Source organism: Ciona intestinalis, chromosome 3 (assembly GCF_000224145.3).
Source record: "Ciona intestinalis chromosome 3, KH, whole genome shotgun sequence".
Taxonomy (NCBI): Eukaryota; Metazoa; Chordata; class Ascidiacea; order Phlebobranchia; family Cionidae; genus Ciona; species Ciona intestinalis.
In genome coordinates this window covers 920449-935297 of record NC_020168.2, presented here as the reverse complement: position 1 = coordinate 935297, position 14849 = coordinate 920449, and the positions used below count along the sequence as shown (strand labels likewise).

The 14849-nt window shown below is 36.7% G+C and overlaps 2 protein-coding genes across 5 annotated transcripts in view; both read right to left on the bottom strand.

Annotated features, from left to right (window-relative positions):
- LOC100186290 overlaps nucleotides 1–11811 on the bottom strand; it is a 15033-nt gene extending 3222 nt beyond the window's left edge. For 2 of the 4 annotated variants that reach the window (XM_026833584.1, XM_018817860.2), the window contains exons 1-19: nucleotides 9980–10097; nucleotides 9417–9608; nucleotides 8888–9042; nucleotides 8177–8336; nucleotides 7664–7814; nucleotides 7304–7429; nucleotides 6747–6915; nucleotides 6026–6255; nucleotides 5490–5733; nucleotides 5113–5268; nucleotides 4595–4741; nucleotides 3691–3869; nucleotides 3049–3189; nucleotides 2585–2752; nucleotides 2329–2514; nucleotides 1738–1873; nucleotides 1228–1426; nucleotides 984–1057; nucleotides 50–776 (exon numbers count right to left, since the gene is read on the bottom strand). In XM_026833584.1, coding sequence (XP_026689385.1) covers nucleotides 50–776; nucleotides 984–1057; nucleotides 1228–1426; nucleotides 1738–1873; nucleotides 2329–2514; nucleotides 2585–2752; nucleotides 3049–3189; nucleotides 3691–3869; nucleotides 4595–4741; nucleotides 5113–5268; nucleotides 5490–5733; nucleotides 6026–6255; nucleotides 6747–6915; nucleotides 7304–7429; nucleotides 7664–7814; nucleotides 8177–8336; nucleotides 8888–9042; nucleotides 9417–9608; nucleotides 9980–10049 — 3610 coding nt within the window. In that variant the 5' untranslated portion in view covers nucleotides 10050–10097. Of the gene's footprint in view, nucleotides 1–49; nucleotides 777–983; nucleotides 1058–1227; nucleotides 1427–1737; nucleotides 1874–2328; nucleotides 2515–2584; nucleotides 2753–3048; nucleotides 3190–3690; nucleotides 3870–4594; nucleotides 4742–5112; nucleotides 5269–5489; nucleotides 5734–6025; nucleotides 6256–6746; nucleotides 6916–7303; nucleotides 7430–7663; nucleotides 7815–8176; nucleotides 8337–8887; nucleotides 9043–9333; nucleotides 9609–9979; nucleotides 10098–11695 lie in introns of those variants that run through there. The other 2 variants (XM_026833585.1, XM_026833586.1) reach the window with 2 other exon arrangements.
- LOC100177623 (peroxisomal sarcosine oxidase-like) lies at nucleotides 10685–14849 on the bottom strand. Its single transcript, XM_009859632.3, has 9 exons — nucleotides 14635–14849; nucleotides 13628–13776; nucleotides 13414–13564; nucleotides 13287–13346; nucleotides 13041–13229; nucleotides 12631–12777; nucleotides 12246–12416; nucleotides 12109–12184; nucleotides 10685–11853 (listed from the first exon to the last, which is right to left on the bottom strand). Exons 1-9 carry the CDS (start codon nucleotides 14734–14736, stop codon nucleotides 11732–11734), a joined length of 1167 nt encoding a protein of 388 aa, XP_009857934.2. The 5' UTR covers nucleotides 14737–14849; the 3' UTR covers nucleotides 10685–11731.

The following is a 14849-nucleotide window of genomic DNA, read 5'->3' as shown; positions in this document are numbered from 1 at the left end:
ATCTTATCCCACTATAATATAACTGTTTCAAAATATAAACAAAACTCACCTAAACATTGAAGCAAACTCGTGTACTCAGCATTAAACTTGTGGGATTGGTATTTGGCTTCTGCAGTGGCGTTTTTCAACTTTTTCAAATGAAGAAATATTCCTGGCCACACTGAGTCAGTTTTTGCAATTTGCATTGGTTCCCCTATGTAGCAAAAGTGCGGGCAGTCATTCACTGTAGAGCTGGTATGGTTCACACAAGAACAAATTGTATTGGATATCTGAAAGCAGACATCAGTTGGCCATTGTGGTTGAACCTCATCAACTTCTACCAAGCGTTTGCCGTGAACTATTTCTTGGAATTTTACATAGTGAGTAAGAGTTTTAGTTTTTGAAATATCTTTCGGAGACGGTGCTGGGGTAATTGCCTGTTTCTGTGCAACCGATGCACAAGATGTGCCGCCTTCTCCTTCATATACAACTTCCATGAGCGCTTCGATCGCAGATTTTAAACCGTGGACGGGAAATAAAGTTGCACTGCTCAGACCCTTGGTCACATACCACTGCTCTGGTCCGAACTGTCTCGTGGGGGCACCGGTAAACACAGTGTTGTTGGGTGAATCCATTTTAACGCAGGCTTCTGCTTGGATCAAACGCAGCATGGCGTGAGCGTAGAATCCTCCAAAGGTGTAAACATCTGCGATCTCAGGTCCATCCAACTGGTTTGTCACGAATTGAAACACAGATTCCCAAAAGTCTGAATTCTTTTGATCAAAATCTCCCAATGCCTATAATATTATACGAAATTATTAATAATATTTCAATATTGAACTCATTTAATAATTAGGTATGCAAGAATTTTTTTGGCAGTTGTTTGGTTGTGATCTTAAAAGATTGATGTTTTTTCTGCCAAACGGTGAGACAATATTGGGGTTCGCCCATAAGCGGCTTGTCCAAAGACACATAATAAACTAAGCTTAAACTAAGCATCTAACCTCAGGGAAAGTTTCCCTTGACACAGCATTGCGCAGCCACACTGGTCCGGTGGTGTTTGATTTTGTAGCTGAATCTGAAAATTAACCATCTAAATTAATTCCACATATTTAATGTGGTATTTTAGCATAGTATGTTTGCATACTTTGCTTGTTTTGCAAATTTATTATAATAGGTAAATCTTGGTATAATTCTTACGAGTTCTGTTTTTTTCATATTTTAAATGCACATTAATGTAATATTTACCGTAGTAAATTTCTGCGCCACCCTGCTCCAAGTATTTCATGCGACCTCCTGTGTCATCCGGTAGATGTCGCCACAGCAGAGCAATATCAAGAAGTGCCTCCTGGACCGCCAGTGGCGAAGGTTTTTCAATTTCACTAAAAACTTCTTTCACAATCGAAGTTGAAAACTTTTCCAATGTAAGCCATAAGCCGGGGTTTATCTGCAACCGAAAGACCATTTTTATTTGACCAATGCAGGAGCTATATGGTACAGTATTTAACTTTAAATAAACACAAAATTACATACGTGTTATGCTGGCACAAAGTTTATGAAACAGAACATCCTTATAACAACTACCATTACCCCGTTACGCGAGGATAAAACGAATAAAATTCATATAATATAGAGCGGTTCAATTAAATAAGCACATCATAGAAATAATCACCCACAAATTTGCATACGTGATAATTCCTAAGCCGACACGACGATTTAGGGTATAACCCTTAACATTCAATAAAGGAGAAGTAATACCTGATAGAAATCTATAGATGGAAATGTAGTTGGGTAGTTTGGTAGCCAGTGAGCATCCGTTGTATTTGGTTTGCCACCCACAGCGTTAAGAACATTGGCATCTAGGATCATGTGGAGCATTTCCTCCGTTGCAATACTGAGAGCATTAGAGTTAAAATGTGCAGGGCAAACAGATAAATTATTGAGTGTAATTGATTTATCGTCGTGTGGCTGGATAACGATAGTCGTTAGAATACGGGCGTTTGGTTTTACACGCCTCGTGCCACTAACGAGTTATCACGTGTTTAAATTTATAGGTGATTATGGTTTGATTTTTGGTTATCTGTGGCTGACAATTCGGACTACAACAGGCAAACAATATTTTGCAGTAATTGCTGTGTGAGTCCAAGTGTCTTGTACTGGGACATGTACAACTACTGGAACAGCGTAGGGACATGTACAACTACTGGAACAGCGTGTGTGAGTCCAAGTGTCTTGTACTGGGACATGTACAACTACTGGAACAGCGTAGAGTCTCGAACCCGCCACTTCTTTGCGGAAGGCTGATGGCGCGTTAACAACTTTTGCCGGACACAAAATATCATAGGCCACCTTTTAAGCGTGGTATAAACGTCCTGTACAAGTTCTCGTTTCAGTGAAAACATGGCTGTCATGTAAGGTGGTATTGTATATAGTTCAAGCCAAATACCCATCTGGAGAATACTTCGTATATCCACCATTGTGGCTCGAAGATTTTCCCGTGTTCCGCATATTGACGTTTTGACCGTTTTTAGATTCCTAGTTTGGAAATACAGTTAAAAAAAGGTCACATTATTCCATTTCATTTTATGATGTTAAAATATTTTACTTTTTATTTTCGACGCGAGGTTTCTCAGGTGTTCCATTCATCTCACATTCGAGCCACCTCCTTACGATTTCCGTCTTATCAGGTGAAAGGTCACGAGTGGTCGGCATGAAGTTGGGATGACTCCAGTCGTATTCAAACATCGACATATTAACTCTGTGCAGTTGCCGCCTGGGTATCATTAGACGAAATTTAAAAGGGGTTGAGTCAAACTTGTTTAATGGGTTTAATGTGGTTCCTCATAATGTGAAAAAAAAGAAAAAAAATGTAATTAATTTATCCTCGCATGTCGGAGCAGCGACAGTCGTTATATAATACAGGTGTTCTGTTTCATACACCCCGTGCCCATTTACGATTTACCACTTATTTAACTTTGTTGGTGATTACATTTTTGTTTGTTTTTGTATTTTTTTAAAGGCAGGCGCGCTAATCATAATACCACGGCGCCAGACTTTTAATATATTTACCTTACGTCGTTTATATCCCTTAAGTTAATGATGTCGTGATCTTGCATCACTGGAAATAAATTATAATAATATTGAAAGATAGGTCTGATGTCGTCAACCCAAGTCGGACATGTTTTCCGCATAACAGAGGCGGGGAGGGAACTGTGAATAAAAAGCTTGGAGATGACAAACAGAACATGGCAGGACGTTATAGCACTGTGGGGTGGAATAGGTCACCTTTGGCACATATTATCCAAATATCCTATGTATGATTTTAACAATAATAAGAGTTTATAGAAGTCGTGAGGATGTGGTTTTATAATTTCTTGATAGTTTATTTTTACTATCAACTGGAACGAGAAAATAGAATGAAAAAGTGTCCCATTTTTCCTCACCCTACTATATATGAAAGTTTTATTCTGTATGAGGGATTTTCTACACAGTCTGGGTTGGAGCAATATTTGATAAGTGCTGTCTTGCCCAAGAACACATGTCCATATTTCGTCATCGAACTTTGTAAACTTTGATTGCGACGCAAGCGTCCAACAATGAGGATCAGTGACGGACTTGTGACAATTATATACAATATAGATAAGCTGGTATACCTAATGTTTTAATTTTTACAATTTCTAATGTCAGAACTCAAAAACATATTGATCTTACCTAAAAACTCGGAACGCAAAATTATGGGTCGATTTTACAATATCAAGCCCACATTGCTTCTTTGCCCGTTGATTCAGTGGACCTCTTAACCCGTTAGTGAACATTCCGCCGTCGCCTATCGTTACTTTATCCCCTCCATTTGGCGGAGAATATTTGGCGATTAAACCAGCAGCGTACAGCTAAAATTAGATTGTTTTAATTAATGTTTAACGAGGATTAATGGGCATAGACACTTGTATAGGTAAAGGTACGAAACGTATTGAAATAGATTGATCTTTATAGGTAAGAAAAATTAGAATTAGTTTATTAAGGTTTATTATTTGCCTTTAAAAATCCAGTCATAAATAAACTATATGTCCATCTTGTAAGTATAGGTAGTAGGGTAGGGAAAGATTGGATACTTTTTCACTTTATTTTTTCGCCCCATTTGGAAGTAAACAAACAACATTCAAAGAGTTATAAAACCTTATCCTCACGGCTCCTATAGGCTGTTAATTGTTTAAATCACCATCAGGATGTTTGGATATATTGTACTAAAGGTTTCCCATCTTCCCTCTCAGTACCACAGTACTTATAATCTTCTGGTATGAAAACCGTAGTGTATTTTTGGCGTTTTTATCGTCTGCCGTAAAAACATCACCAGAAAATTGGTAATGTCTTGCCAGATATAGTGGTAACTCGTCAGCGGGCATGAGGGGTGACAAAACACCCGTGTTATAACAACTATAACGACACATTCCCTGGTGATGTCTTGCCGAATGGCAGACGAAAGAAACGTCGGAAATACACTACGTTTTTCATACCCCAAGCGAACCGTTGAAAGATATTTACATTATGCCTAGTTCAAGAAGCAACAACATTTATGGATTTAGCCTATGTACTCTCTCATGGCATATATACGTACTTGTCCATCGATGCCACATTTTCGAGGATTTCCGGGACTTCTCATCACTGTGACCGACAACTGTGCAAGTCCATTATTATCACTTAAAGTTGGTTCGCTTATTTTCAAAACACTTTTTGGGACCGCCAACCTCGTGGGACATGATGACTAAAAATGAATAAATGATTTATTTTATTTATCCTCGCCTGACGGAACAATTAACGACAGTCGTTATAATACGGATTTTTCGTTTCACACATCTCGTGCCTGCATACTAGCTATTGCGTATGTAACTTTGTGGGTAATTATTTTTGATTTTTTCAACAATCCATAAGAGAATACTGGGTTTGGGCAAATACAGTTAGTTGCCTATAGACACATACGTCTACAATAGTAGCAAGAATTTCTACGGCGGCCGCCGCGAATCGGGTCTATCATATATTATCCTGTATGGGTAAGGTCCTTAAAGACCTGGGATTTAGACCAGATTTGACCCATTACCCCAACACCCCGACAAAATAAGTATAACATATACCTACCCCGTTGTCTAGATGACATTGTTGAACAGCATGCGGTGTGTTAATTAAACGTAATTCCATCTCTCCACCTTTTAATGGTCGACCATAGCTTGTAGTAACCGTTGTAATGTTCCATGTTTCACCGCGACTTAAACGGTTCGTAAATCTTTCAGTTGGCTGTTGTAAAATATCAAGATAATACGGTAATGACCTCGACTAAGTAAAACATCGAAACGTCGGAAATTTATTAAAAAAGTGTCTATTAGGTATTTCGTAGCACCAGCAGAAACTCGATTAAATGCAGTTTTTTCCACAATATAACGTTGGACATATTGATTTACAACTCGTTGTATAATCTCACAGAAAAACGGATACACAGAAATATTCAATTTCCAAACCTTAAAATTTATTCCGTAAGGATCTTCTAGGGAAACGAAATTGCAAGAAACGTTTGGGTTTGATTTGCACAACCAAGGGAACACTCCACATAATGTATAAGCAGGTTTCTTGCTTGTCGATGGATGATCACCTTCAACAGACGAACGGTTAACAAGACCGATTCGATTGTCCAGCAATAAGTTCAACGTGTGATCATTCAAGTGCTTCAGTGAAACCTCGACTATTCCGCCATATTTTGTGTACCTGATGATGGGAAATGTTAAAAAATGATTTATATATAGAGATATACGTTAATTGAAGGTTAAACCAGTGATGCGATTTTTTGTTTTGTTTACCGTCCAATGGGGAACCAGTAAAAAGAATTTTAATAAAATGTCCCACCTTACCCCATGTCCCACTTTACCCCACTCTACTATGTGTTGGTTACAAAAATACCGTACTAATTTTATTGCCATGTTTAATTGCGCGCCTCGCCGTAGAACTTCAGCACGCTTATGGAAAATTATATTCGACATTAAACAAGAAACTGTCTTACCAGTCGTTAGACTTTTGTAGATAATCCAGTTTACCACCACTCGTAAGAAGGAACACCGATTTCTCTGCACCACAATGAATAAACCTCGACAAACACTCAATATCCCATTTCCCGCAAACCTTGTGTACAGATTCCGGGTACACGACTAAATCTATATGCTTCAAATATTTTATCGAAAAGTTTCCTTTTGAAGCTGACCTTATTCCGTTTCCCATGTCCAATACGACGATCTGAAAATATTGGACATCGTTTTGTACTTGCGCATGCTACACATACTTGTAGCTATAAAGGTAAAATAAACAGACGTAAAATTTGGGCAGTGTGACACAGTGGTTGATACGAGAACATCTCCTAAAAAACATTTTCCTATAAAAATAGTTACACACACTCATACGCAGGTACGAAGTGTATGAACACTCGTGTTAACGACTGTCGTTGCCCCGCCTCCCGAGAATATAACAGGGTGGGGTAAGATAGGAGACTTTTTTATTCTATTTGGTAGTAAACAAAGAAGAATCAAAGAATTATAAAACTGTATCCTAACGACTTCCATACACCATTGTTAATTGTTTAAAAAAACATCAGGATATTTGGATATTTTGTTTAAAAACGATTGGGATATTCCGATATTATGTGCTAAAGGTGTCCTATATTTCCCCACCCACTATAAATAAGTTACATTAATTCACACATTCAAATAAATTCCCCATTTTAGTCTTACTTTATTTTTTCTATCAAAGCTAAAAGGGATCTCCCTTGATTCCTTTACTCTCCGTTTCAATGTTGGAGGAATACACCGCATCACTCGCCCTCCGTAGAAGTTTATCGGATCGTCATCTGAAGTCATTCCTATTGTCCCAACAACCCGCCCACGACTTGTGGCGTACGAACTGAATAATAAATGAAAGGCTTTATTTCGTATCACAGGTTACAGTAACATAGTTCGGAAAAAATTCGGGAAAATATATTGTATTAAAGTTATTGCTACAGCGCTATAGGGATCAGCTTAACACTACTACGGATGCAACGGGTAAAATTGTGTTTGGTTGCTTATGGTTAGTGTAGTATTGTGGGATAAAATGGATTCTGTTAGCACATAATATTTCATATTTCGTAATCGTGTTTTTAAAAATTAAAAAAACACTCTTTTAGAGGCGAGAATATGGTTATATAAGTTTACCAAATGGAGCGATATGGGACAATGAAACATGTACCATCTTACCCCAACCTGTTATACAATAAGTTAACTAAAATATTAATCTATAAGCGCATACTTACAATATATCCATATAGAATATGAGTGATAAACTTGTAGAATTATTAAACTTGTTCTTGTAATAACCATCCAACCACTTAATGTTAACAATCTTTGTTTTTATTGTTCCCATGGTTGCCGTGTCACCCCTGAATAATTTGTTCATGTTAAGATAAAAACGAAATTTACAGTGTAGAAAAATTGGGTTAAAAACGTGTTTTTTTGAAATTTATTCAAATAGAATAAAAGAAAAGGGGTTAGAAAAAGTAAAACAGTTAGAAATACTTCGTTCTTTCAAACTTTGGTACCTTCCCATTTACCCTCTATCCTTATAGAAAATTTATTGTTGTCCGTTTGTATGCTCTAACACATGTCATTTATACCTTCCATGCGCCACTCGTTTGTTTATCATAATTGTTGCTCCATTCAAACAAGTCCCAGTTAAGACACCTGGTATATGTAAGTCATATCCCACCATCTCAGGAGCAGTTTCCCAATCTGGATCCAAATCTACCATTCGACCTGGAACTGTGTCTATGGAACGATAACGATATTAAGGATCAAGTATTTAAAACATTTGGTAATTAAAAAAATCAGCATAAGCTCAATTTAGATTGCTAGTTATTGTATGGTACAGTGGGGGGAGATGGGAAAACTTTAACACATTATAACTAAATATCCAGATCGTGTTTTAAACAACCAACAACGGTCTATGGAAGTCGTGAGGATAAGGTTTAAAAATTCTTTGGATGTTCTTCGTTTACTGCAAAATCGAACGAGACAATAGAATGAAAAGGTGTCCCATCTTCTCCCGCCCTACTACACGTTTTTTTTAAATAAACGCGTTTCTATATCAGTACACACTGATTTCACATCGAATAAGTTTCAATACTTACAACCCACAGCCCGATTCGTGATCGGATCCGATTTCGAACATGGTTTCCCAGGTTCCCAACAAACTGACTTCGTAAAAGCTTCGGTGAAATAAAAGTGGCCTGTACCCATTGCATTTGCTTGGAGGGGGGCGAAGTAGTGTTTTCGCAATGTTGGACCATTCTATATTAAACAATGTGTTAGTCAGTTTATGAAAGTGCTCTCATACCGTTCTTTTTTTGCAAGATTTGTATTTTAAAAAATATAATTGTCCTTGTTTAGAAAAATGTCCTTAGTGCGAAAATATTAATTTGTCTTATTTTTAACAGGGCAACAATTGCAACTTCGAAGCGGATTATGCGGGGTGGTAATTACATCCAGATTTTTCGTTTTTACAGCGAAATCGTTTATTTTTCAGTCTTCCATATTTTTTTGATAACATAATATACCATAATTTTTTATTTATCTCTTCGAAAACGGTCCGTAAAAAAAAATTTAAAAAGTCCCATCTTCCTCCACCCCACTATACCATAATTTTGTATTTATCTCTTCGAAAACGATAAAAAAAAGAATATGTTATTTAAAGAACGAAGAGAAGGGAATTAACAGCAAAACAACAGTCGTAAAAACAAGCCATGAATAAAAGGTTTGGGAAAGAGCGTCAGTTAAAGAGCGTGGCTGTTGAACTTAACAAAGCAACTATACCATTAATACGCTGCAGATAGAAAACTTACCTTAGTTAAAATAGTCGACATAACACTCTCATAGCGCTCGGTATTACACGTTGGACAAAAAGCTTTGGCATTAAATAAACAACGAAAGTTATTTGAAGTTGGCGTGTCAACGACTAAATGACCAGCAAAGTGTAGACGAGGATATCCAAGATATGCTGCATGGATACAAAAGTTTAATGTTTCCTGCTGCCCTGTTTAAAACAAATCTGCTAATTTTATATCACCATTAACAATTTTCTGTAAATTTGTTTAGATTTTTACATCAACAAAAGTAAATGTACTACATTTTTTTAAAGTTTTTACTATAAAGCATCAATAAACATAACTTGACTTCAAATTCGTTAAAATATTTAGTATAAAACATCAAAAAAATAAACTTACTATAAATTCGTTAAAATTTTTATTATTAAACTCCAACTAACAGATATTTACTCCAGCCATTTTACCTTATTAATATGCAGGAGGGTGGTATACGCTAACAACAGACAAAGCTTTTCCATTCTTACAATATGTTATAGTTACAACTTACATGGACAAATAAGTTCATGACATTGCCTCGTCTGCTCTACTGTACCCGAGCAGTTCTCTCCTGTGTTGCAACGCCTCCATCGCATTTGTGTTCCCTTATCACAAGACGCGCTACAACCGCTCCAAGGCGACCATTGTCTCAAAGTGCTTCCGGATATCTCTGTATTATCTGTTACTGCAGAGTTTCCAGAAACTGAAATAAAAAGCACAGTTTATTACGTAACATCCATAGCTTATATTTCTAATATATGGTACTTTACGCACACGTTTCTTTTAATTTCATTTGCAGCTCGACATAAGTTAACTGTAATATGGGTTTAGCAGCCACGCGTTTATTTGATACTTTCACTCAATTAGATGTTTCCCGTTAGCATGATTTTAACGACTGTCGCTTTGCTGCTAATTTTCTTCGCTATTTTAATAAATATGATCTGCATTACTGTATTCAAAGAGACAAATAAAACTTATGTTATGTTTTCTGTTATGGTATTATGTCATCAGAGTAATATTTTGAATTGATTAAGCACCTAATCGTTGAATATATGATATTCGTACACATCTTACCGGGAACCAACAATGCAATGCAGCAGCTCACACTTATAAGTGTAACAATATATTTCAACTTCTCTCGCATAGTTAATATGATACTATATGTCACCCTAAAGCACGAACGTATAAAACTGTTAGTGGTAAAAAAACAACAAATTATAACAAGACGATTCCTTGCAAAATACTACTGTGGGGGAAGATGGATACCGTTAACACACAATATCCCAAGTTTTCTAATCGCTTTTGTAACAATGCTATTTTAGAGTTGTGAGTATACGGTTAAATAATTCAATAAATATTCTTTGTTAACTAACAAACAGGGTAAGAATGAAAACGCGAACCATCTTACCCCAACCTATACTATATCGCTATTCATTATCGTATCTGCTGCTGATCTGTTCTTTTCTGACAGAATAACTATAAGATATTAAAATGCGCATTCAACCATGAATATCGCCATACAAGTTCACAATGACCGTCTATCAACAATCAGGTTTAAACTTTATTTAATCACCGTAAAAATTCGCAAAACACCTATAATATATTCTTAGCTTATTTTGATACTCGACACCCCATACGAATCATGTTGTCAAATGAAATGCGGTTTGCTGAGACAAAGAAACCTGTCGAATCAATCGACAACTTTAGACAAACAGTTTCCGATATTTTACGAAGAATGAACGAACGCAGATGCGAATGCTTCTTCTAAACTGCCTATTTGTTGTTGATTGAGTTTATTTCATAGAAACAATGTACACAACCGAACTGTCAGGGATGTTACATCCCGTTTATGTATACAAGGTATTACACAATTTTTAATTTGCAAAATGAATTTATATAGAGTGTTACAAAAACTGTGATTTAAGAAACATTAATGCAGTTTCTGCCTCAATAAATTGCAAACACCGACGATTGGTATATTTTCTTTAAAGTGATTTGTTTTATTACAGGAATAATCCTTCTTTTTATGTTTTTAAATATCACAAATGAAAATACAGTAAGAATAAAAAATTCACAACTTTACTCAATTAGTATGTGGCTAATCACGTTCATCCTAGTGTGCTTGAACATAAGCTCACTAGAATGGCAGTTAAACGCGGAACATCCGCAGCAGTGGTTTAAGCTTCTGCATCGCCAAGCTATGTTTAGTTAAGTAATGGCGCAGAACACAGAAAACACAATAAAACTGTACTTAGAAAATACCCAAACCTAAACAAATGGTAATGAAAATTGCTGGCACATAACATCTGGCTTTAGAATATGGTATAGCCTACCCAGCAAAGCATGAACTGCATTTATTTCTTCGTATACGATAACGAAGATCAAATAAATTAAAGCAACCAATAGAAGCGGATTAGCTGTAATACGACACTCATCAAAAATATACTATGGGTAAAAACTACTGCGAAGTGTCAATTAAAAGCGGGGCCGCTAAACCTATCGCCAATAACCGCATGTCCGCATACAAATTAATTGTTAGAAAGTTGTATTTAGTTACAACAAATTAAGATGTATTTGTATAAAAAAATGTGCGTTACGATTATATATCGTACTGTGGAGTAAGATGGGACATATCGTTAGCACATATTAACCCATATTTTCTGATCGTGTTTTTAACAATTAACAAGCCTTTATAAAGTGACATATAGGGCTACGGCTATATAATTCTGTGAATAATGTTTGTTTAATACCAAATGAAACAAAAAAACATGAAAACTTGTTCAATCTTACCATCTCCTACTATATGCAGTAAATCGTGCATGTGAGCTACAATTTCGATTTATTAAATCGACGAACGGAGTAATGGTGGATTGGGTAGCTAACTTTTTCCTCACACGACATTTCCGCCAATATTTTTCCAACCACTGGAGAAGTCTTGAACGCATGGCCTGTGTTAAAAACATTTGCTTTGCTCAAGATACCAGTTTAGTGGCTGTTTGCGTTCATGTTACAGAAACTTTATTACCAAAAAAACTGTTTAAAACATTTAGTTTTCTCTATAGAAAATCATAACATAAAGCAGAGAATATTTATTCAACCGGCTTCTATAGTCGCACCTTACTCAAGGCTTTAATATCCTAATCTTATTTGGAAATTGTTAAACGTTTGGAATTAAAATAGGAAATTATAATAATTTAACTAACCCGACATTCCAGCAGCAAATACGATGTTCCGATGCATCGGATGACGATCCAGAATATAATCTTTATCTGGAGAATCCTGATTCATGCAGCATTTAAATTAACTCAATGTAGGTATTAAGAGTAGAATCCAAACTCACTGTTATGATGCAAGTTTCAACAAGCGAAGTTTCACACTCGAGTAAGGGAAAGTGATTTTGAATAAACTTTGTCAATTCTTCCGTTTTCTTTCGTTGAATCTCATTTTCTTGATTAGGTTGCGGCTTGTCTCGTTCGTTTGGATCAATTGGAAAGTAGTGATGATAACAAAACTGCGGTGGAATGATATTGTAAACAAATTAATGCGTCGTGGAACGGCGGTTTGTCCGCCTACTGCCTCTAGCCCAGAGGATACGGGTTCGAGGCTCGACGCGGCGTGTATATGTCCTTAATTGGCTAAGACACTGAACCGCTGCACCAAGACGATGAAAATATTACATTCACTCATTCATTTGTATAAAGCTTAACATTGATGCATTGTAGTACCTTGAATAAGCCTTGATATTCATCTGAAGGAAGACCATACATGTAATTCCCCTCCTTCACATAACAAAGTAAATTAGGAAACCCAGCGTTGGAGGAAAAGGCGCCAACGCTTCGTTCTTTAAAGTAGGTTACAAAGACTTTGCCAACCTACAAAATGTTAGTTTTTTATGGGAGAATTCAAACATAAGATCATTGTTAGAGAAAAATTAATCCTTACAAATCTAATTACTACTGTATTCCATATATACGTGGGCGATTTCTTGTAGCAATACAAGCCGTGGAACTTAAGATTTGAACCAGAATAATTGGCTCATTCCCCCGACACCCACAGGCCACAGTGCTACTCCACGGACTCCTTCAGACGTTGTTTCCCGAATGTAGACTGTATTACATCAATGTAGTTTACTCACTGTCAGCGGCAACTGGAGACCCAGTGGTTTAAGAAGTTCATTCGCCCATGGTCCGCATGTAAGAACCACCGATCTGCATTTGTAAACATTCTTGTTTGTTCGAACTCTCACTATATCTTGATTCACAGGTTCGATGCTCAAAACTTTCTCCTGGTCGCGTACTACACCACCGGACTTCTTTATTTCACTCTGAAGATGAAATGTTTCTTTAGTAAGCACAGTTAAAACGCTCATCATAAATAATACCTGAATCGACATAAGACATCTGTCAGCATTAAGAACGGCCCCCGATGGTTCAATTACCGCCTGTGTTATTTCAAATATAAAATACTTCACACGTGTTCACGTCTATAGTTTGAGCATTATTTCTTACGTCATACTCATCGTTAAACTTGAGTCCAAATCTTTTGTTAAGTGATTCACTGTCCAGTGTTGAATGCGGAATTCTAAGTTTCTCACACCATCTTCTTACTTTAGCAACGTGACCATATTTTACTTTAGATATTGATAGATGACCCGTAGTTCTAAATATTATACGTGATGGAAAATAATATAAAGCAAAATAACTTTATTATTGAGCAACTTACTTCATAAATGAAATTCCGCTAGATGTCTCCATATGCTCCCATAATTTATACGCCTCTGGCATCATAGCAGCGTAATGTTCGTCGACGTAGGATTTTCTTAATATTCTTGAATGACCGTGTGAACTACCACGGGTGTGTAGCAACGGGAACTATAAAACATAAAAAGGAAAACTGTGATGTACCTGCAGGGAGAGGTCGAGGCTCGACGCTGCTAAGTTACGTGTGTGTCCAAGGATAAAACACTCTACCAAAATCGTCCCCTATTCGTTATTACAATTATTAAAAATATGCACCTATACAAAGTTACATAAGTAAAACAACTCGTAAGCGGGTATATGAAACAGAACACCCGTGTTATAACGACTGTCATCACTACGCCACAAGGATATACAAGTTACGTTCATTCATTTTTGTTATGTTAATGTTTTATTGTGAGTCTTCTGGAATTGGTTAAATTAGATTAATTTACATGTTTAAACCTTTACACCAGTAAGCGTAAATACCTTTTAGACTAAAAGTTAATAACTGACTACAATACCAATATCAAGGTGGCTTTTACAGACCACAGGTTTGTAAACGTCAAGCTCAACAGCGTGTAGGTGAATATTAACCTCATGTGCATTGTAATGGGCATATACCATAGCCGGGATTCAACCAAGCTTGCAAATAACACAGGCTCACTGTAAACGTCCTATGTAACATGTATCAAAACATTCACACATGCGGAAATCAATTTGTCTGCCTGTAAGGAAATCATTCGATCATGCTACTGTATACGTTAACTCTGTAATTGTAGCGCTCGTTCTGCAGCAAGAGCAATTGAACTGCTGTATGCACTCTATACGTAACTTGCGTCGTGAATGCCGATTACAATGCATTATTTTAAACATGACTACTTATTACACATACTATACCTATAGTTGTAAACTGGCATGTTATAAGTTGCAGGGTATACGTTTACTGCAAGACCATAAGTTAAGACTACATTTCTTACAACTTTCACCAACCTGTTCGAGAAGCAAAGTTGATCTGCCACGCTTTGCAAGATGGTACGCAGTCCAACTACCAATGATGCCAGCCCCGACAACAATAACGTCGAATTCTTCCATCTAACTACCAGCACAACAAACCAAAACTAACCTGAACCAAAACTAACTAGTGCAGAACTACTGCACACTAAAGGCAATGTACGCAGCAGCGGGCGTTTTATTTACCATTCTGT

What these genes read in the sequence shown, in the direction of transcription:
- LOC100177623 (XM_009859632.3), bottom strand. Translation starts at nt 14,736, where the DNA reads ATGGAAGAATTCGACGTTATTGTTGTCGGGGCTGGCATCATTGGTAGT. An exon ending in GTCTCCAGTTGCCGCTGACA is followed by an intron (nt 12,778 to 13,040) that starts GTGAGTAAACTA and finishes AACATTTTGTAG; the next exon opens with GTTGGCAAAGTCTTTGTAAC. An exon ending in TTGAAACTTGCATCATAACA is followed by an intron (nt 12,185 to 12,245) that starts GTGAGTTTGGAT and finishes TGCATGAATCAG; the next exon opens with GATTCTCCAGATAAAGATTA.